At 73.8% G+C, this 20,821-nt stretch overlaps 3 protein-coding genes and 1 long non-coding RNA gene across 4 annotated transcripts in view; 1 reads left to right on the forward strand and 3 right to left on the reverse strand.

Moving 5' to 3' along the window:
• The window catches only part of LOC136788549 (pecanex-like protein 3), a 30,373-nt gene extending 25,135 nt beyond the window's left edge, over positions 1–5,238 (reverse strand). Inside the window, 11 exon segments of the mRNA XM_066987108.1 lie at positions 618–717; positions 720–726; positions 1,666–1,757; positions 1,840–1,950; positions 2,046–2,137; positions 2,139–2,215; positions 3,361–3,393; positions 3,500–3,653; positions 4,814–4,953; positions 5,028–5,117; positions 5,227–5,238. Of these exon segments, the coding sequence (XP_066843209.1) occupies positions 618–717; positions 720–726; positions 1,666–1,757; positions 1,840–1,950; positions 2,046–2,137; positions 2,139–2,215; positions 3,361–3,393; positions 3,500–3,653; positions 4,814–4,953; positions 5,028–5,117; positions 5,227–5,238 (908 nt within the window).
• Positions 5,239–5,795: 557 nt separating this feature from the next.
• On the reverse strand, positions 5,796–7,161 carry LOC136788621 (uncharacterized). Its single transcript, XR_010827262.1, has 4 exons — positions 7,057–7,161; positions 6,446–6,529; positions 5,998–6,133; positions 5,796–5,904 (listed from the first exon to the last, which is right to left on the reverse strand). It is a non-coding gene; the product is annotated as an uncharacterized lncRNA (long non-coding RNA).
• A 950-nt stretch (positions 7,162–8,111) lies between these two features.
• Positions 8,112–10,244, reverse strand: LOC136788550 (pecanex-like protein 3). Its single transcript, XM_066987109.1, has 3 exons — positions 9,632–10,244; positions 8,530–8,746; positions 8,112–8,152 (listed from the first exon to the last, which is right to left on the reverse strand). Exons 1-3 carry the CDS (start codon positions 9,782–9,784, stop codon positions 8,112–8,114), a joined length of 411 nt encoding a protein of 136 aa, XP_066843210.1. The 5' UTR covers positions 9,785–10,244.
• LOC136788551 (mitogen-activated protein kinase kinase kinase 11-like) lies at positions 10,180–19,918 on the forward strand. Its single transcript, XM_066987110.1, is given in 16 exon segments — positions 10,180–10,302; positions 11,593–11,829; positions 11,832–12,115; positions 12,117–12,145; positions 12,148–12,281; positions 12,283–12,295; positions 13,430–13,610; positions 14,365–14,513; positions 15,885–15,963; positions 15,965–16,052; positions 16,660–16,826; positions 16,828–16,886; positions 17,322–17,432; positions 17,699–17,755; positions 18,211–18,286; positions 19,741–19,918. Coding segments are annotated over 16 exon segments (1,965 nt in total).
• Positions 19,919–20,821: the final 903 nt, after the last annotated feature.

Consider the following 20,821-nt stretch of genomic DNA (forward strand, 5'->3'; position numbering starts at 1 on the left):
AGATCCCCCCAGGACTCCCAGTGCTCCCCGCCCCCCGTTTGCCCCCAAGCCCCCCTGCTTCCCCCCCCGCTTCCCCTTATCCCCCCCAGGACTCTCGCCCCCCCCCCCCCCGAAAACCCCCAACGCCCCCCTTACAGCCCCTGCTCCTCCCCCGAGACCCCCAGATCCCCCCAGAACCCCCCTCCTCCTGTCCCCCCCGGCTCCCCCCAGCACCATACCCCCCCATCACCGTCTGCCCCCCCCCCAAAAAAAACAGCCCACCAACCCCCCCTTACAGCCCCTGGTGCTCCCCCCAGACCCCCAAATCCCCCCAGAACCCCCCTCCCTCTGTCCCCCCAGCCCCCCCCCAGCCCCATAAACCCCCCCCTGCCCCCCATAACCCCCCACAGCCCCACAGCCCCCCCCCAGGACCCTCAGCCCCCCCCCCCAAAAAAACCACCCCCCCAATCCCCCCCCGCCAGCCCCTGATCCCCCCTTCACCCCCATCTCCCCCCAGAACCCCCCTCCCCCTGTCCCCCCGGCCCCCCCCCCCCCCGGCCCCGTAACCCCCCCCCCCGGCCCCATAATCCCCCCCCCCGACCCCATAACCCCCCCCGCCCTGTGCCCCCCCGGCCCACCAGAGCAGGGCCGGGTCGCTGCTCTGGCGGCTCAGGTGGTAGGAGCAGGCCACCAGGAGCCCGCAGAAGACGGAGAAGAGGAGGGGGACCTGCTGCTCCCCCAGGGGGTCTGCGGGGGGGGGCGTCAGGGAGACCCCCCCCCCACACAAGGTCTGCCCCCCCCCCCCCCCGACCCTCTCAGGATCCCCAGAGACCGGCTGGGGGGCACCGAGGGGGATTTAAGACCCGCTCCCCAGGGATGAACACACTGGGGACACCCCTGGTAGGTTTAGGCCCCCCCCCCCCAAAAATCAGCCCTCCCCCCGGTTATATTGAGACCCCTTGGGAAAGACTGGGAGCAGCTCAGGACCCCCCCAAGAAACCCAGGGACCCCCAGAGCCCCCCCCAGCAGCTCAACCCCCCCCCAGAGCATCCCAAGACCCCCCCAGGGCATCTCAGGACCCCCCAGGGACCCCCAGAGCCCCCCCAAGGCACACCAAGACCCCCCAGGGCACCTCAGGACCCCCTGGGGACCCCCAGAGCCCCCCCCCCCAGCAGCTCAGCCCCCCCAGAGCATCCCAAGACCCCCCCAGAACATTTCAGGACCCCCAGGGACCCCCAGAGCCCCCCAAGGCACACCAAGACCCCCCAGGGCATCTCAGGACCCCTTGGGGACCCCCAGAGCCCCCCCAGAGCATCCCAAGACCCCCCCAGTGCATCTCAGGACCCCCTGGGGACCCCCAGAGCCCCCCCCAGCAGCTCAACCCCTCCCCCCACCGCAAGGGGGCACCAAGACCCCCCAGGGCATCTCAGAACCCCCTTGGGGACCCCCAGAGCCCCCCCCCCCAGCATCCCAAGACCCCCCAGGGCATCTCAGGACCCCCTTGGGGACCCCCAGACCCCCCACACCAAACCCAACCCCCCCGGTGCACACTAAAGACCCCCCGGGGCAGCTCAGGGACCCCTTGTCGCACCTCAGGCCAGCCCCCACCCCCCAACCCCTCCGGGCCCCCCGGAGCCCCCCCCAAATGCAGCTCAGCCCCCCCCGCCCCCCACGCCCCCCCCGTACCTGGATGGCCCCCAGGCAGAAGCCGTAGAGCGCGGCGGCGACCAGGAGGCTCCGCGCCAGCCCGTAGAGCGCGGCCAGGGGGCTGGTGGCGGCTTCGGGGGGGGCACACGGTGAGCGGGACCCCCCGGCACACGGGGAAGGGTCCTGGGGGGTTTAAAGGGGGGGGACCCCTACCCGTGCCCCCGAAGACGTGCATGTCGAGCTGCTCCAGCAGGTACATGAGCCCGGTGCTGAGCTGCGGCAGCAGCCCCAGGAGGAAAACCAGGGGGAAGCAGAGGGTGAAAACTGGAGGGGGGGGGTCAGCGCCCGTGCCCCCCCTCAATATAACCCCTCCCACCCCACATTTGATTAAACCCCCCCCCCCAAAAAAATTTTCTCACCCACGGCGACGTCGCGGGCGGCGCGGGCGGCGGCGGGGGAGGGCAGGGGAGGCCGCAGAGCGGGGCCGGGGGGCGCGGGGGGCGCGGGCGCAGGCATCCAGCCCCCAGATGAGGGCGCAGGCCAGGCAGAAGTACAGCGGGCGGCTGTAGGCGATCAGCTCGTTGTGGCCCTGGGGGGGGCAGAGTGAGGTGGGACCCCCCCGGGGACATAGGGACCCCCCGGGGGCTATAGAGCACCCCCCGTAGTCATAGGGTGCCCCTGGGGCCATAGGGACCCCCGAGGCCATAGGGACCCCCAGGACCATAGGGTGCCCCCAGGACTGTAGGGTGCCCCCCCGGGGCATAGGGACCCCCCGCGGGGGCTATAGAGCACCCCCGTAGTGATAGGGGTGCCCCCGGGGCCATAGGGACCCCCCCGGGGCCATAGGGACCCCCCAGGACTGTAGGGTGCCCCCCAGGACTGTAGGGTGCCCCCGGGGCATAGGGACCCCCGCGGGGGCTATAGAGCACCCCTGTAGTCATAGGGTGCCCCCGGGGCCATAGGGACCCCCCAGGACCATAGGGTGCCCCCCAGGACTGTAGGGTGCACCCCCAGTGCCATAGGGACCCCCTGGGGCCATAGGGTGCCCCCAGGGGTGTAGTGATCCCCCCCAGGCCATAGGGACCCCCCCGGGGGCTATAGAGCACCCCCCCGTGGTCATAGGGTGCCCCCGGGGCCATAGGGACCCCCAGGACCGTAGGGTGCCCCCCAGGGCCATGGGGAACCCCCCAGGGCTATAGGGTGCCCCCCAGGGGCATAGGGACCCCCCCAAGGGCATAGGGACCCCCCGGGGGCTATAGAGCACCCCCATGGTCATAGGGTGCCCCTGGGGCCATAGGGCCCCCCAGGGGCTGTAGGGTGCCCCCCAGGGCCTATAGGTGCACCCCACATCCCCCACATCCCCCACATCCCCCCAGGACACGGAGCACCCAGAGGTGCTCCCCTGTTGTCTTTTGGGGGGTCACAAAGCATAGGCCCCCCCCGGGGCATACGGGGACCTGCTGCGAGCTCTATAGCCCACATAGGGAGCTGGTTTGGGGGGGGCACAGCACGTGTAGGGCCCCCCAGGAGCGTAAATCACCCAGAAGCACCCCCCCAATCCACTCCAGGACCCCAAAACCCCCGTATAAGACGTACCGGGCCGCGCTTTGGGACCTTATGGAACAACCCCACGACCCTATAGATCACTCCCAGCACCCTATAGGACGTATAAATCCCCGGGGGGGGGGGTGCTATGGGTGCGACCCCCCTCGCGCAACCCCTGGGCTCACTCACGTGCACGGGGGAGGCGGCGTCGGGCTGCACGCTCTGCAAGGCAACGGGAGGCGCTGGGGACGTTTGGGGGCGCGGGGGGGCGTACAGGGGGCGTACGGGGGCCGGAGGGGGGACGGGACGGGACGCGGGGGCCCCCCACCTTGAGCAGCGAGTACTGGCAGCCGGCGATGACGAGGCAGAACTGGAGGAGGCCGAGGTCGCGGAAGAGGCCCCGCAGCAGCAGCCCGTAGCCCAGGAAGGCCACCAGGGCCACCAGCGCCACCGCCAGCACGATCTCGGGCACCCGGCGGTTCCTGCGGGGGACGGGGGGGGTCGGGGGGGGCTCGGGGGGCTGGGGGGGCTTGGGGGGGGATTGGGGGAGTCTGGGGGGGATTGGGGGAGTCCGGGAGGGGTACGGGGGGCTATGGGGTTGTAAGGGGGGTACACGGGGGCTATGGGGGTGCGGGGGGGTTGGGAGGGGCTGGGGGGGCTCGGGGGGTCTGGGGGGGCTCGGGGGTTCCCCGGGGTTTGGGGATGGGACAGGGGGCGCAGGGGGGCTTGGGGAGGGCGCAGAAGGACACGGGGGCGGCCTTGGGATGGGACGGGACCCCTGGGGCTTGGGGGGGGGGGGGGCTTTGGGGACGTCCCGGGGGTCTTGGGGATATCCTTGGGGGTTTGGGGGGGCCTTGGGGATGTCCCGGGGGGCTCAGGGACACCCCTGGGAGCTTGGGGGGGCTTTGGGGACGTCCCGGGGGTCTTGGGGACATCCCTGGGGGTTTGGGGGGGCCTTGGGGACGTCCCGGGGGGGCTTGGGGACAACCCTGAGGCCTTGAGGGCTTAGGGACATCTTTGGGGACGTCCCGGGGTCTTGGGGACATTTTGGGGGGTTTGGGGGGGGGCCTTGGGGACATTTTTGGGGGTTTGGGGACCCCCTGGGGGCTTGAAGGCTTAGGGACATCTTTGGGGGCTCGGAGGGGGCTTTGGGGACATCCCAGGGGGCTCAGGGACACCCCTGGGGGCTTGGGGACGGCCCCGGGGGCTTGGGGGGACTGGGGGGGCCTGGGGACATTTTGGGGGGTTTGGGGGGGCCTTGGGGACATCCCAGGGGGCTCGGGGACATTTTGGGGGGTTTGGGGGGCCTTGGGGACGTCCCAGGGGGGCTCAGGGATATTTTGGGGGCTTGGGGGCACCCATGGGGGCTTGGGGGGGCTTTGGGGGACGTCTGGGGGTCTTGGGGACATTTTGGGGGGTTTGGGGGGGCCTTGGGGATGTCCGGGGGGGTCAGGGACATTTTCGGGGGTCTCGGGGGGGCCTTGGGGACATCCCAGGGGGCTCGGGGCTGCCCCAAAGCCGCTGGGCTGTGGGAACATCCCCGGGGGGGGGGGACAACGACTTGGGGCTGGGGGGGGGGGGTCCGGGGGGGTCTGGGGGTCCCGGGGGTCCCGGGGGTCCGGGGGTCCCGGGGGGCGCTCACCGGTCGAGCAGCGCCAGCAGCGCCAGGCGGTCGTAGCGGAGGCGCACCCAGCGCCCCGGCAGCACCCAGCACCGGTACGAGCGGCGGGGGGGCCCCGGCCCCGGCCCCCCCCGCGGCGCCGCCGGCTCCAGCAGCTCCAGCTGCGGACGGGGGGGGGTTACAGCAAGGCACGGGGGGGCGTTTTGGGGTGTCCCCCCCCCCGTTATGCGCTCACCTCGGGGGTCTCCGGGGGGCGTCCCGAGGGCCGGGGGGGGCCCCGGGGGCGTCCGCAGAGGCGGTGCTGGAGGAGGGCGAGGGGCGGGCCCTGGGGGGGGGGAACGTCGGGGGGGGGGGCGGGGGCAGCCGGCCAATTATTCCCCCAAATTCCCCCCCCCCCGTTCCCAAACTCCCCCCTTCCCCCCCCGACCCCATACCTCCCCCCCCATTCCCCCCCACCCCAAATTCCCCCCATTCCCCCCCCCACCCCAAATTCCCCCCCCCATTCCCCAAACCCCCCCCCCCAACTCCCCCCTCCGGCCCCAAAATCCCCCCTACTCCCCCCCCCCCGACCCCATAATTCCCCCGCAAATCCCCCCAGCCCCCCAAAAACCCCATACCCCCCCAAACTCCCCCCGTACCCCCCCCCAACACCCCCTGTTCCCCCCTTTACCCCCCCCCCCCCCAAATCCCCCTGTACCCCCCAAAACCCCTCCCTAACCCCCCCCCCCATTACCCCCCCCCAACCCCCCCCGATACCCCCCCCGGCCCCCCCCCCAAACCCCCCATACCCCCCCCAAACAACCCCAAACAATCCCATCACCCTCCAAAATACCCCCGTACCCCCCTACCCCCCGGTACCCCCCAACCCCCCCCAAACCACCCCATTACCCCCCCACCCTCCAAAATACCCCCATACCCCCCCAAACCCCCCCGTACTCCCCCCAAACCCCCCTGTACCCCCCCCAAACCCCCCCCCCGCACCCCCCCGCGCCCCCCCCCCTCACCATCCACCCCGGGGTGGGGGGGGGACACGTGCTCGGCCCCCCCCTCCCGCCCCACGGGGTTCTCGTAGCCGCCGCCGGCCGCCCCGAAGGTGTAGGAGCGCCGCACGCCTGCGGGGAGGGGGTCGGGGCTTTGCGGGGGGTCCTGCCCCCCCCCCAAAAAGCCCAGACCCCCCTCGGCCCCCCCCGGCCCCCCCCCCTCACCGCTCTCGTCGTAGAAGTAGTGCACGGCGCCCTCCGAGGTGTCATCGAAGGCGGCCGCCTCGTGCAGCCCCCCCCGGGGCAGCAGCAGGGCCCCCGCCAGCAGCGTCAGGGCGCGCCCCGGGGGGGGCCGGGGAGCCTGGGGGGGGCAAAAGGGTCAGCGGGGGGGTTAGGGAGGGGGGGGATTGAAGGGGATTGGGGGGGGAAGGGTCAGAGAAGGGGGGAATTTAGGGGATGGGGGGGAAAAAGAGTCGGAGAGGAGATTTAGGGGATGGGGGGGATTTAATGGGGATGGGGGGGCAAAAGGGCCAGCGGGGGGCAGATTTCGGGGGGAAGGGTCAGAGAAGGGGGGAATTTAGGGGATGGGGGGAATTTAGGGGATGGGGGGGCAAAAGGGTCAGCGGGGGGTTAAGGGGATGGGGGGGTTAAGGGGGGGGTTAAGGGGGGTTACCCGGGGGGGGAGCCCATGGCGGAGGAGGGGGCGTGGGGTTGGAGCCGGCGTGGTGGCGGCGGCGCGGGGGGGCTCCCTGCAGTGCTGGGGGGTAAAAGGGGGTTGGGGGGGGCTGGTTGTGGGGCTGAGCCCCCCCAGACCCCAAGCCCGCCCCCCCCCCAGGACCCCCAAAGACCCAAAGAGCCCCCCCAGACCCCCTGCACTCCCCCCAGGACCCAAAGAGCCCCCCAACCCCCAGGATTCCCCCCCCAGACCCCCCCCCCAGACCCTGAGAAATCCCCCCAGGACCCCCCGCTATGGGGCAGGACCCCCCAGGACCCCCCAACCCCCGCTATGGGGCAGGACCCCCCCAGGACCCCCCCAACCCCCCCGCTATGGGGCAGGACCCCCCAGGACCGCCCCAACCCCCCCGCTATGGGGCAGGACCCCCCAGGACCCCCCACCCCCCGCTATGGGGCAGGAGGGGCAGGACCCCCAGGACCCCCAACCCCCGCTATGGGGCAGGACCCCAACCCCCCACTATGGGGCAGGACCCCCCAGGACCCCCCATCTATGGGGCAGGACCCCCCAGGACCCCAACCCCCCGCTATGGGGCTCCCCCCCCCAGTCACCTCCTGCTCCGTCGCCGTCGCCCCCCCGGGGCTCTCTGCCCCCCAGCCCGGTTTCTGCCCCCCCCGGCAGGCGGGGGCGCCTCCAGGTCGGCCTTGGCGAGGGGGCTGCCGGGGGGGGGGGCTGCCGGGGGGGGCAGAGCCTCGGCCGAGAGGGAGGAAGAGGAGGAGGAGGAGGAGGAGGAGGAGGAAGGGCTGGAGGCCAGGCTGAGCTCCCCGACCCCCCGACCCCCCCGCGGCGAGGGGGTGTCCAGGGGGGTGGAAGCGGTGCCGGGGGTGCCCCCCCGCCCCCCCAACCGCGGGGGGCTCCGATGCTGCGGGAGGGGGGGCACATCCGCACCCGGGGGGGGGGCTGCCTCCTGCAGGGCGATTTATTCGGGGGGGGGAGAAAAATAAAGTCGGGGGGTCCAAAATGTTGGCCCCCGCACCCCGAATTTTTTTGGGCCCCCCCCAACTCACCGGTGCCCCCGGGGGCGCGGCGCAGGCGGTGGCGGTCGGCGGCGGTGACGATGACGTTGGTGCTGCCGCGCTCCCGCAGCAGCTGCCGGAGGTCTGGGGGGGCCGGGGGGGGGGTGTCAGGGGCTGGGGGGGGGCACACGAGGCCGGGGGGGGGCAATAGGGACAGGGAGGGGGGCAATTGGGGGGCTGGGGGGCGGAGATGCGGCCCCCGCTCACCTGCGGGCTCTTCAAGCTGGGGGAGCAGCTCCTGGGGGGGCACAGAAAGGTTTTGGGGGGGTCGGGGGGGGTTAAAGGGTCGGGGGGGTTAGGGGTGCCTCCCCCGGTAATTTTGTCCCCCCCCGCTCACCGAGAGCTGGTTGAAGCCGCAGAGCGAGGGCTGGGAGCTGCAGTGCGCGGGGTGCCGAGCCTGGCCGGCGCAGCTCCGCCAGCTCCAGCGCCCCCCGGGGGCCTGCGGGGGGAGGAGGGGGAATCAGAGCTGGGGGGGGCAGCGCAGCACCCCCCCCCCCATAATAACAATTGGGCCCCCCCCCCCAGAAGCCCTTGGATGGCAAAGAGCCCCCCTCTGTGAGACCAGGGCACCTCCGGAGCCCCCCAGAGCCTCAGGGACCCCCCAGGACCCCCCAAGACCCAAAGAGCCCCCCTAGGACCCCCCAAAGCAGTAACCCTGACCCCAAGAGCCCCTTTAGAGCCCCCCAGAATAAACGACCCCCCAAACCCCTGATGCCCCCGATGCCCCCAGCCCTTCATGTCCCCCCCGGACCCAAAGAGCCCCCCCAAGACCCCAGAACTCCCCCAAAGACCCCCCCAGACCCCCAGGACCCCCAGGACCCCCCAAGACCCAAGGAGCCTGCCCAGACCCCTAGGACCCCCCAGACCCCCGCCCCCCCCCAATCAATAACCCCGACCCCAACCCCCTTAGAGCCCTCCCAAGACCCCCCTAAGCCCCTCGAACCCCCACCCCGGTGCCCCCCCCCTCCCCGGTGCCCCCCCCCCCTCCCCGGTGCCCCCCCCACTCACCTCGCATGCCCGTTGCCCTCCTCGCCCCCCGGATCCCCGAGCAGCGCGGCGGCCCCCCCTCGCCCCCCCCTCGTCCTCGGGGGTCGCCGTCGGGGTCGGGCTCGGCGCCGCGGTCGAAGGCGGCGTGCAGGCGGAAGTTGACGGCCTTCACCGCCCCGAAGAAGGCGGCCACCAGCCCGCAGTACAGCCCCAGCGCCGCGGGGCCCGGCGGCAGCGCCTGGGGGGGGGGGCACGGGGGTCAGGGGGCGGGGGAGGGGTCCGAGGGGGGATTTGGGGGGTTCTGGGGGATTTGGGGGCTAGGGGGATCTGAGGGGTCCTGGGGGGTTTGGGGGCTAGGGGGGATCTGAGGGGTCCTGGGGGGTTTGGGGGGCTAGGGGGGATCTGAGGGGTCCTGGGGAGGTTCAGGTATTGCCAGGGGTTGGGTGGGGGGCCGGGGGGTCCAAAGAAGGAGCTGGGGGGGATCTTGGGGGTCCTGGGGGGATTTGGGGGGGCTGGGGGGATCTGAGGGGTCCTGGGGGAGATCTGAGGGGTCCTGGTGGGATTTGGGGGGCCGGGGGGGATCTGAGGGGTCCTGGGGGATTTGGGGGGGGCCGGGGGGGGATCTGAGGGGTCCTGGGGGAGATCTGAGAGGTCCTGGTGGGATTTGGGGGGCTAGGGGGATCTCTGGGGTCCTGGGGGATTTGGGGGTCTTGGGAGGTTCCTGGGGGGATCTGAGGGGTCCCGGGGGGGTTGGGGGGTCCTGGTAGTGCCAGGGATCAACAGGGGGGCCGGGGGAGTCCAAAGAGGGGGCTGGGGGGGGGGGGGTCTGAGGGGGCCTGGGGGGATTTGGGGGTCCTGAGGGAGATCTGGGGGGTCCCAAGGGGCGCTGAGAGGATCTGGGTGGTCGGGGGGGGGACCTGGGGGGATTCCGTGTGGGGGGAGCTGAGGGGGCCCGGGAGGAGCCGGGGGAGTCCCGGGGGGCAGCGGGGGGGGTCCCGGGGGGACCTGAAGAGTCCGGGGGGGGCTGGGGGAGACTGATGGGTCCCGGGGGGTCCCGGGGGGCTGGGGGAGACTGAGGGGTCCCGGAAGGGTCCCGGGGGGCCCGCGCCACCCCGCCGCTCACGGTGTAGAGCAGCAGCGGGAGGCCGAGCAGGAAGAGCCAGGCGTAGAGGTGGAAGCAGTTGGCGAAGGGCCCCAGGTGCGGGTCCAGGAAGCAGCCGCCGGTGAGCGAGGCCCAGAGGCCCTGCCGCGCCACCTGCCGCCACTGCGCGCCCATCGCCGGCCACCGCCGCCGCTTCCGGGTCGCGCCCGGCACGGCCCCGCCGCCGCGCCGCCGCTTCCGGGTCGCGCCCGTGACGTCACGGCAACTTCCGGCGCGCGTGCGCCGCGCCTCGCTTCCCCACGCTGCGCACGCGCCGCCCCGCCCCTACGTACACTGCGCACGCGCTTCCCTGCACTGCGCATGCGCCCCCCCCCGCCGGTTTTGCACGCGGCGCATGCGCCGCGGCGCGCCCCCAGCCGCTCCTCCCTCCGAGGCCACGCCCCCCGCCGGTGGATGGCGCGAGGCCCCGCCCAGCTGGGAGCGGAATAGCCACGCCCCCTCCCGGCGGCGCACGCGCGCCGGTGCGGCGCTCGCCCAGCAGCCCCGCCCGCTCTGAAAGCGAGCCGCGCATGCGCGCTGATAGCGAGACGCCGCTCCCCCTCCCCTCCTCGCCGCGCGTGCGCGCCCTGTACAGGGAGGGAGGGGGAGCGGGGAAGGGGCTCGGCGCATGCGCACAGCAGCGGGGGGAGGGGGTACGGGGGGACCCAAAGTTCCGGGGCTCGCGGGCCCGGGGGGACCCAAAGGGCGGCGGCACCGCGGGTCCGTCCCCAACGGGGCCCCCCGGGCCCGGCAGGCCCCGAGCAGGCCCCGCAGCCCCCGGGACCCCCGGAACCCCCGGAGAGCCCCCGGGAGGCCGGGCCCGGCCCCCCCCGCCCCCGTCACCCCCCCGGGCCCCCCCCGGGGCCCATCCCCGCGCCCCCCCCGCCTCAGGCCCCGCGTCCGGGCCCGCCCCGTCCGGCGCTGGTTCCTTTTCCTTTGTCCCGGTGACAATGTCCCGGCTCCGCCTTCCCGCCGCCGCCTCCAGCCCCAGGGCAGCGCGGGGCCGGGGGACGCCGCAGGACCCCGAGGGAAAAACCGCCCCCCCCCCCCCCCCCCCGGGCCCTGCTCGCCGGGAGACGCCGCTTCCTGCCCCGGGAGGGGGCACCGGGGACCGGGGGGGGTAACGGGGACCGGGAGGGGCGGCGGGGGCGAGGGGACGAGGGGGGGCGGGGGGACCGGGGGGGGTAGCGGGGACCGGGGGGGCCGTGCGAGACAGGGGGGAAGGAGGAGGGGGGACGGGGGGGCTGGAATGGCCGGGGGGGAACGGGGGGTTGGGGGGGGTGCGGGGGCCTGTAGGGACCCCCGGGGGCTGTGATGGACGGCAGGGACCAGTAAGGACCAGCAGGGACCATTAAGGGCCAGTAGGGATCAATAGGGAGCAGCAGGCAGCCATAGGGACCAGTTAGGACCAGCAGGGACCATTAAGGGCCAGTAGGGATCAATAGGGACCAACAGGCACCCGTAGGGACCCCAGTGACCCCCAGGGACCATGGGGGTCCCCGGTGACCCCCAGGAGCTGTAGGGACCCCCAGGGACTGGAGAGGCTCAAAGGGACACCGGGCACCCGTAGGGACCCCAATAGGACCCATAGGGCCCCCGGGCACCCATAGGAGCCATAGGGACCCTCAGGCACCCATAGCCTCCCATAGGAGCCGTAGGGACCCCGATAGGACCTGTAGCCCCTCCTAGGCACCTATAGGGTCCCTCATAGGACCCATAGGGACCCCCATAGGAGCTGTAGGACACCCATAGGCCCCCAGGTACCCATAGGGTCCCCCATAGGTGGTGTAGAGCACCCATCGGGCCCCCAGGCACCCGTAGGGTCCCCCGTAGGTGGTGTAGGGCACCCCTAGGGCCCCCCGGCACCCATAGGGACCCCCATAGGAGCTGTAGGGCACCCATAGGGCCCCCAGGCACCCCAAGGCTCCCCATAGGAGCCGTAGGGCCCCCCTGGCACCCATAGGGACCCCCAGAGGAGCTGTAGGGACCCCCAGGCACCCATAGGACCCCCCCCCAGGAGCTGTAGGGCACCCATAGCCCCCCCAGCCGCCCCTAAACCCCTCAGCGCCCCCCATGGAGTGGGACCAGGCCTCCCCCTCCCCGTCCCCGTCCCCCCGGGGGGCTCCCGCTCCCCATCGCCGTCCCCCGTCCCCCCTGGGGCCTCCCGCTCCCCGTCCCCGCGGGGGGCTCCCGCTCCCCGTCCCCGAGCCCCGCTCCCGTTCCCCTTCCCCCCGGGGGCGGGGGCCCGGCGCAGGCGGCTTTCGGGGAGCTGCGGCTGGAGGAGCTGATCGGGGCGGGGGGCTTCGGGCGCGTCTTCCGGGGGACGTGGCGGGGGCAGGTGGTGGCCGTGAAGGCGGCGCGGGGCGAGGCGGGGGCGGCGGGGGCGGCCAGCCTGCGGCGCGAGGCCCGGCTCTACGCCCGCCTGCGGCACCCCAACGTGGTGGCCCTGCGCGCCGTCTGCCTCGAGCCCCCACCTGTGCCTGGTGATGGAGTTCGCGGCGGGGGGCCCCTCTCGCGGGCGCTGGCGGGGCGCCGCGTCCCCCCCGCCGTGCTGCTGGACTGGGCGCGCCAGGTGGCCCGGGGCATGCGGTACCTGCACGGGGCCCCCGTGCCCCTCATCCACCGCGACCTCCAAGTCCAGCAACGGTGAGCTGGGGGGGGGGGGGCTTGGGGGGGCTGGGAAGGGGGCTGGGGCGGAGACGAGGGGGCCTTTGGGTGCTGGGGGGGCTCGGGGTGGAGAGGAGGGAGCTTAGGGTGGAGGGTGGGGGGCTTTGGGTGCTGGGAGGGGGGCTGGGGGCGGAGAGGAGGGGGCCTTTGGGTGCTGGGAGGGGGGATTTGGGGTGGACAGGGGGACTTTTGGGGGCTGGGGGGCTGGGAGGGGGGCTGGGGCGGAGACGAGGGGGCCTTTGGGTGCTGGGGGGCTTGGGGTGGAGAGGAGGGAGCTTAGGGTGGGGGTGGGGGGCTTTGGGTGCTGGGAGGGGGGATTTGGGGTGGAGGGGGAGGCTTTTGGGGGCTGGGAGGGGACTTTTGGGGGCTGGGGGGGGCTGGGAGGGGGAGCAGGGGTGGAGGGGGGGGCCTTTGGGTGCTGGGGGGCCTGGGGTGGAGAGGAGAGAGCTTAGGGTGGAGGGTGGGGGGTTTGGGTGCTGGGAGGGGGGGCTGGGGCGGAGACAAGGGGGCCTTTGGGTGCTGGGAGGGGGATTTGGGGTGGACAGGGGGACTTTTGGGGGCTGGGGGGGCTGGGAGGGGGGCTGGGGGGCTGGGAGGGGGGGGGCTGGGGCGGAGAGGAGGGGGTCTTCGGGTGCTGGGGGGCCTGGGGTGGAGGAGGGGGCTTGGGGTGGAGGGGGGGGCTTTGGGGGCTGGGGGAGGCCCTGGGTTGGAGGGGGGGGGGGGCTAGGGTGGAGATGTGGGGGACCTGGGGTGGAGGGGGGACTTTTGGGGGCTGGGGGGGGGGGGGTCAGCGTGTGTTTAGGGGGGCACTGGCTATTTTGTGGAGGAACCTCGATATTTTGGGGGGGGAACAATAGTGTTTTTTGGGGGGGAGGAACAATAATTTTTTTGGGGGGGGAACAATAATTTTGGGGGGGGAACGATAATTTTGGGGGGGAACAATAATTTTTTGGGGAGGGACACAATAATTTTTTTGGGGGGGGGTTCGATGATCCCTCCGCGACTTCCGCAGGCCTCAGGGCGCTGCCTCACGGGCGGTCCCCCCCGCCTTTGTCTCCCTGCCCCCCTCCTCGAATTCCTGCCCCCCCCGATTTATTCCCCCCCCCCCCGCAGTGCTCCTGGCGCAGCCGCTGGCGGGCGACGCCGTGCGCGGCACCACGCTGAAGATCAGCGACTTCGGGCTGGCGCGCGAGTGGCAGCGCACCACCAGGATGAGCGCCGCCGGCACCTACGCCTGGATGGCGCCCGAGGTCATCAAGGCCTCCACCTTCTCCAAGGGCAGCGACGTCTGGAGGTGGGGGGGGCGCGGGGGGCTCAGGGGGGGGTTGGGGGGATGGGACCCCCCTCGTTCGCTCGCCGCCCACCCTAAGTTACGGGGTGCGGGTGGTGGGCGAGGTGCTGGGGGATGGGGGGGGGGCAGGGGGGCTGGGACCACCCCAAGACCCCCCAGGACCCCCCTCACCCTGGGGGTGTGGGGGTCAGGGGGGGGGGCGCGCGGGGGGGGGTTGGGGGGGGTTTAGGGGGATGGGACCCCCCTCGTTCGCTCGCCGCCCACCCTAAGTTACGGGGTGCGGGTGGTGGGCGAGGTGCTGGGGGATGGGGGGGGGATTGGAGGGGGTGGGGGGGGCAGGGGGGCTGGGACCACCCCAAGACCCCCCAGGACCCCCCCCACCCTGGGGGTGTGGGGGTCGGGGGGGGCGCAGGGGGGGGGTTGGGGGGTTGGGGAGATGGGACCCCCCTCGGTTGCTGCCCGCCTGCCCTAAGTTATAGGGTGCGGGTGGTGGGCGAGGTGCTGGGGGATGGGGGGGTGGGGGGGGGCAGGGGGGCTGGGACCCCCAGGACCCCCTCACCCTGGGACCCCCCCACTAACCCTGGACCCCCCGTTCACTCCACAAGCCCCCTCCCTAAGTTACGGGGTGCTGCTGGGGGGCGAGGTGCCGCGCTACGGGATGGGAGGGGGTGGGATGGGATGGGATGGGGGGGGTCAGGGGGCTGGGACCCCCGGGACCCCAGGACCCCCCCCCCCCCAAATTTTAACCCCCCCCCAGCTACGGGGTGCTGCTGTGGGAGCTGCTGACGGGCGAGGTGCCGTACCGGGGCATCGACGGGCTGGCGGTGGCCTACGGGGTGGCCGTCAACAAGCTGACGCTGCCCATCCCCTCCACCTGCCCCGAGCCCTTCGCGCAGCTCATGGCGGGTGAGGGGGCGGGGGGGGCGGGGGGGGGGGGGGTCCGGGGGGGTGGGGGAGGGGTCCGGGGGGGTGGGGGGGGGGTCTGCGGGGGGTGGGGGGGGGCATGGGGTGTGGGGGTCTGGGGGGGTTTGGGGGGTGTGGGGGGTATGGGGGAGGTCTGGGGGGCGCAGGGGGGTCTGGGGGTGGGGGGGGCATGGGGTATGGGGGTCTGGGGGGTCTGGGGGGTGTGGGGGGGGTCCAGGGGGCGTGGGGGGGTCCGGGGGGTGAGGGGGGTCTGGGGGCTTTGGGGGGCATGGGGTGTGGGGGGTCTGGGGGAGTTTGGGGGGGTTTGGGGGGTCCGGGGGGTGAGGGGGGTCTAGGGGCTCCGGGGGGGGCATGGGGTGTGGGGGTCTGGGGGGCTTGGGGGGGTCTGGGGTGCATGGGGGAGGTCCGGGGGGCATGGGGGGGCATGGGGCAGGGGCGTCTGGGGAGTGTTGGGGGGGGCTTGGGGGGGTCCGGGGGGTGGGGGTGGGGGTCTGGGGGGTGGGGGGGTCTGGGGGGTGTGGGGGAGGTCCGGGGGGCATGGGGGGGCATGGTGCGGGGGGGTCTGGGGGGTCCGGGGGGATTTGGGGTGGCATGGGGGGGTCTGGGAGGCTTGGGGGGTCTGGGGGAGTTTGGGGGGTCTGGGGGCGTGGGGAGTGGGTGGCTGGGGGGTGGGGGGTGGGGGGGGCTTTTTTGGTGGGGGGGCTTTTGGGGGGGCCCTGGGGTGCTGGGGAGGTGCTGGGGGCATTTGGGGCGGGGTTTTTGGCCCTCTTTGGGGCATTTTTCGGGCGTTTCGGGAGACGTTGGGACGATTCCGGGGCCCCCTGGGCGCCGGGCAAAGCGTTGGGGTCGTTTTTGGGGGGAGGCTGGGGCTTTTGGGGGGTCGCTTGGGGCCTTTTGGGGACACTTGGGTGCTGGGAAAGGTGCCGGGGCCGTTTTGGGGGACTTTCTGGTCCTTTTGGGAACGCTTGGGCCCTTTTGGGGACCCCTGGGTGCTGGGAAGGCCCCCCGGCTCCTTCTCGGGGTCCCCCGGCTCCTTTTCGGGGACCCCCGGCTCCTTTTGGGGACCCCCGGCTCCTTTTCGGGGACCCCCGAGCCCGGGGGGGGACCTCGGGGCTTTTTGGGGAACATCGGGGTGCTGGAGAAGGTGCTTGGGGCCGTTTTGGGGATGTTTGGGTCCTTTTGGGGACTTTCGCTCCTTTTGGGGACCCCTGGGTGCTGGGAAGGCCCCCCGGCTCCTTTTCGGGCCCCCCGGCTCCTTTTCGGGACCCCGGCTCCTTTTCGGGGACCCCCGAGCCCCGGGGGTTTCCTTCGGGGCCCCCCCCGTGACCCCCCTCCCTCCCCGTGCCCCCCCAGCGTGCTGGGAGCAGGACCCCCACCGGCGGCCGGGCTTCGGGGCCATCCTGGGGCGCCTGGCGGCGCTGGAGCCGGGGGGCTGGGGCCCCCGAGTCCTTCCACTCCCTGCAGCAGGACTGGCGCCGCGAGATCCAGGGGCTCTTCGACGAGCTGCGGGCGCGGGAGAAGGTGCGGCCCCCCCCCACCCGCGGCCCCCCCCCGGTATCCCTGCCCTGTCCCCGTGCCCCCCAAAGCCCCCCCCCCAAGTCCCCCGCTTGTCCCTGAGCCCCCCGTGCCCCCCGCAACGTCCCCACGCCCCCTGTATCCCCCCTGCCCCCCAATGTCCCCGTGCCCCCCATTCCCCCAGTACCCCCCCCAATACTCCCCCCCGTCCCCCCCCACCTCCCCATTCCCCCCGACACCCTCCATCACCCCCCTACCCCCACCCCCCAGCCCCCCCCCCCCCCCCCACCCCCCAGTACCCCCCCGGTCCCCCAACACCCCCCATTCCCCCCAGTACCCCCCCTCACCTCCCCATTCCCCCTGACACCCCCCATCACCCCCCTACCCCCCCGACACCCCCATTCCCCCCTTGCCCCCACCGCCCCCCCTTCCCCCCCTTGCCCCCTGAGCCCCCCCTTGCCCCCTGAGCCCCCCTTGCCCCCAACGCCCCCCTTGCCCCCTGAGCCCCCCCTTTCACCCAACACCTCCCCTTCCCCCCTTGCCCCCTGAGCCCCCCTTGCCCCCTGAGCCCCCCTTGCCCCCTGAGCCCCCCCCGAGCCCCCCCTTGCCGCAGGAGCTGCTGAGCCGGGAGGAGGCGGTGGCGCGGGCGTCGCGGGCGCAGCGGTGCCAGGCGGAGGCACTGCGGCAGCGCGAGGCGGCGGTGGCACGCCGCGAGCTGGAGGTGCTGGAGCGGGAGCTCAGCCTGCTGCTGCGCGGCCCCCGCGCCCCCCCGGCCCCAAGAGGCGCAGACCCCCTTCCGGAGGCCCCGGCGGCCCGCCGACCACATCGGCATGCCACAGGGTACGGGGGGGGGGGGGGTGCTGGGGGGGTACGGGGGGCTGGGGGTACGGGGGGCTGGGGTTAGGGGGGCTGGGGGGTGGGGGGGGTGTTTGGGGGCTGGGGGGGGCGTGGGGGATTTGGGGGTCCTGGGGTATTCGGGGGATCTGGGGTGTATTGGGACCGGGGGGCATGGGGGGTATATGGGGGTATTTAGGGGGCTGGGGGGGGCAGGGGGTATGGGGGGATTTGGGGGCCGTGGGGTACTGGGGGGATCTGGGGTGTTTTGGGACTGGGGGCGTGGGGGGATTTGGGGGCTGGGGGCGTTTGGGGGATGGGGCTATTGGAGAGGGTCTTGGGGTATTTGGGGTCCTGGGGGGGCTTTGGGGAGCCGGGGGGGGGCTGGGCACGTGGGGGGTCCGGGGGCCGCGCTGACCCCCCCCCCTCCCCGCCCCCCAGACTTCAAGCACCGTCTGACCGTCCAGGCCTCGCCGGGGGGGACCCGCGGGGCCACGACCCCGAGGAGGGGCCGGGGGGTCGCCCCCTTCCCCCGCCTGCGCGCCATCCAGCGTGAGTGACGTCAGCGCCCTGCCCCCGTGACGTCATCGCCCGCCCCGTGACGTCATCGCCTGCCCCGTGACGTCACCGCCGGGGGGGAAGGGGAGGGAGAGGAGACGAAGTGACGTCATGGGGACGGGGGGGGCTGTTTGTGTGTGGCGTCACTGCCCCGGTGATGACGTCACTGCCCCGGTGATGACGTCACTGCCCCGGTGATGATGTCACGCCCCCGGCGGTGACGTCACAGGGGCGGAGCTGACCCCGCCCTCTCCCCCCAGTGGAGCCGTCGGAGGAGGCGGAGCCAGCGCGGGGCAAGGGCGGCCCCCCGACGGCAGGTGGGTCACGTGACCCCCGGTGACGTCACCCGTGTCCCCGATGATGTCACCTGTGCCTTCGATGACGTCACCCACGGCACAATGACGTCATCAGTGCCCCCAATGACATCACCCACACCCCGATGATGTCACCTGTGCCCGCCAATGACATCACCCATCTCCCCAATGACATCACTCATGCCCCTGATGACACCACCCACCCCTGATGACGTCACCCAGGTCCCTGGTGACATCACCCACCCCTGATGACGTCACCCACATCCCCGATGACATCATCCCAGTCCCCAATGATGTCACCCGTGCCCACCAATGACACCCCCACCCCCGATGATGTCACCTGTGCCCCCAACGACATCACCAATACCCCCAATGACATCACCAACGCCCCCAATGACGTCACACGCCCCCTGATGACGTTACCACCCCCTGATGACGTCACCTCCCCCCCCCCCCAGGCGCCGTCCGCGGCCGGAGGACCCCACCTGGTACCCGGAAGCCGAGGACCCCGCCCCGGGGGAGCCTCCCCGAACGGTGAGTGCCGGGGGGGGGGGCACATTTTTTGGGGGGGGGGTGTCCCAGCCCCTCCCCCACCCCCTGATCCCCCCCCCCGTTCCCCCGCAGGCGACGCCGCTGAGGCCGAGGAGTCCCGGGGGAGCGGGGGGGCGGGGGGCACCCCCGGCTGCTGCGGCGGGCGCTGCTGCGCGGCTCGGCCCTGCTGGCCTCCCTGGGGCTGGGCCGCGAGCCCCCCCCGCCGACGGCCCCCGCAGCCCCCCGCCCTCGCCCGCCCGCCTGCGCCTCTCCCCCCGCCGCGACGCGGCCAGGGGGGGGCCGCGAAGACCCCCGGGACCCCGAGCTCAGCTCCCCCGGGACCCCCGAGCTCGGCTCCCCCGGGACCCCCGAGCCGGGGGGGCACGGACCCCGGGTCCCCCCAGCTGAGCGCCCCGGGACCCCCGAGCCCGTTCGTGCCCGGACCCCCGGCACCCTGAAGCTCAGCTGGCCCGGGACCCCCAAGCAGCCGCGGGCACGGACCCCTGGGACCCCCGGGACCCCCGGGACCCCTGAGCTGGGGCGAGCCCGGACCCCCGGGACCCCCGAGCCAGGGGGGCAGGGACACCGCAGCCCCCGGGACCCTGGAGCTGAACTGGCCCGGGACCCCCGAGCTGAGCCGGGCCCGGAGCCCTGGGACCCCCGAGCCGGGGGGGGCAGGGACGCCCCGGACCCCCGGGACCCCTGAGCCAGGGCGCACCCGGACCCCTGGGACCCCCAGGGACCCCTGGAACCCCCGAGCTGGGGCAAGCCCGGACCCCGGGACCCCCAGGACCCCGGGACCCCCGAGCTGGGGCAAGCCCGGACCCCCGGGACCCCCAGGATCCCCGGGACCCCCGAGCTGGGGCAAGCCCGGACCCCTGGGACCCCCAGGACCCCCGGGACCCCCGAGCTGGGGGCTCGGGGCCACCCAGGACCCTGGAGCTGAATTGGCCCCAGCCCCCCGGGACCCCCAGGACCCCCGAGCCGAGCCGTGCCCGGACCCCCGGCACCCCCGGGACCCCCGACCCAGGGGGCTCGGGGCTGCCGTCGTCCCCAGGGGGCTTCCGGAGACCCCGCGAGCTGAGCCCAGGCGGCGGCACCCATGGGTGGGGTGAGTGGGGGGGGCTGGGGGGGCACTTATGGGGCTGGGGTGTGCGGGGGAGGGCTGGGGGGCAGATATGGGGCTGGGAGGGCAGTTGGGGGGCAGTTGGGGGGCAGTTATGGGGCAGGGTGGGCAGTTGTGGGGCCGGGGGGCAGCTGGGGGGCAGTTACAGGGCTGGGGGGCAGTTGGGGGGCAATGGGGGGCAGTTACGGGGCTGGGGGGCAGTTGGGGGGCAATGGGGCGGCTTTGGGGGGGCTGGGGGCAGCTGGGGGGGCAGGGCTCCCTGTGACCACGCCCCCTGTGGCCACGCCCCCCATGTGGCCACGCCCCTCCCTGACGCCCCCCTCCCCCCCAGGCCCGCCTCTGCCCTGCCCCCCGTCGCCCCGCCCCCCGGAAGCCCCGCCCCCCGCGCCAGGCCCCGCCCCTCGCCGCTGCGGCCCCGCCTCGACCCCTGGAGCTGCGTCACTTCCGGCCCCCGCCACGCCCCGCCCCCCGCCGCGCCCCGCCCCCGGGACCCCTTCGACGACCAATGAGGAGCGACGCCGGCGCGCGAAGCCCCGCCCCGCTTCCCTAAAAGGGCATTACCGGAAGTCCCGCCTCCTCATTGGGCCACGCCGGAAGCCCCGCCTCCTCGGCGGGCGGAAACCGGAAGGCCCACCTCAGCGGGAAAAACCGAGACAAACCGGAAGTCCCGCCCCCGGAAGGGGCGGAGTCGCTGCACTGGAACCGGGGGGGCCGGGCCCAATAAAATCGATCCTGGCCCCGACCCTGCGCGATGTCATTGGTGGGGAGCACCGGAAGGGGGCGGGGACTCGAGGCGGGGGGCGGGACTTCCGGGGGGCGACTCGACTGGGAGCCTTCGCACCGCCCCTTCCCCCTCAGGCCCCGCCCAACGCCACGCAGGGCGCCCCTCCCCCACCCCACGCCCCTCCCCCATTCCTTCCCCTCCCCGCCCCTCCCCCACTCCAGGCCCCTCCCCACGCCCCTCCCCCAAATTTCTCCCCCCTCCCCCCGCCCCTCTCTCCTCCCCCGCCCCTCCCCCCACCCCGTGCCCCTCCCCCAATTCCTCGCCCACCCCACGCCCCTCCCATGCCCCTCCCCCGCTCCAGGCCCCTCCCCACGCCCCTCCCCCCACTCCTCCCCACCCTCATGCCCCTCCCCCCACATTTCTCCCCCTCCCCACACCCCGATGCTCCTCCCCACGCCCCTCCCCCCACATTTCTCCCCGTGCCCCACGCCCCACGCCCCTCCCCCACTCTAGGACCCTCCCCACGCCCCTCCCCCCTCCCCACGCCCCTCCCCCAAATTCTTCCCCCACTCCAGGACCCTCCCCACGCCCCTCCCCCCATTCTTCCCCCTCCCCCCGCCCCTCAACCACTCCAGGACCCTCCCCACGCCCCTCCCCCTCCCCACGCCCGTCCCCCCAAATTCTTCCC

Source organism: Anser cygnoides, chromosome W (genome assembly GCF_040182565.1).
Source record: "Anser cygnoides isolate HZ-2024a breed goose chromosome W, Taihu_goose_T2T_genome, whole genome shotgun sequence".
NCBI lineage: Eukaryota > Metazoa > Chordata > Aves > Anseriformes > Anatidae > Anser > Anser cygnoides.

What these genes read in the sequence shown, in the direction of transcription:
- LOC136788550 (XM_066987109.1), bottom strand. Translation starts at nt 9,784, where the DNA reads ATGGGCGCGCAGTGGCGGCAGGTGGCGCGGCAGGGCCTCTGGGCCTCG. An exon ending in TCCCGCTGCTGCTCTACACC is followed by an intron (nt 8,747 to 9,631) that starts GTGAGCGGCGGG and finishes CCCCCCCCCCAG; the next exon opens with GCGCTGCCGCCGGGCCCCGC. An exon ending in GAGGGCAACGGGCATGCGAG is followed by an intron (nt 8,153 to 8,529) that starts GTGAGTGGGGGG and finishes GGGGGGTCCTAG; the next exon opens with GGGGGCTCTTTGGGTCTTGG.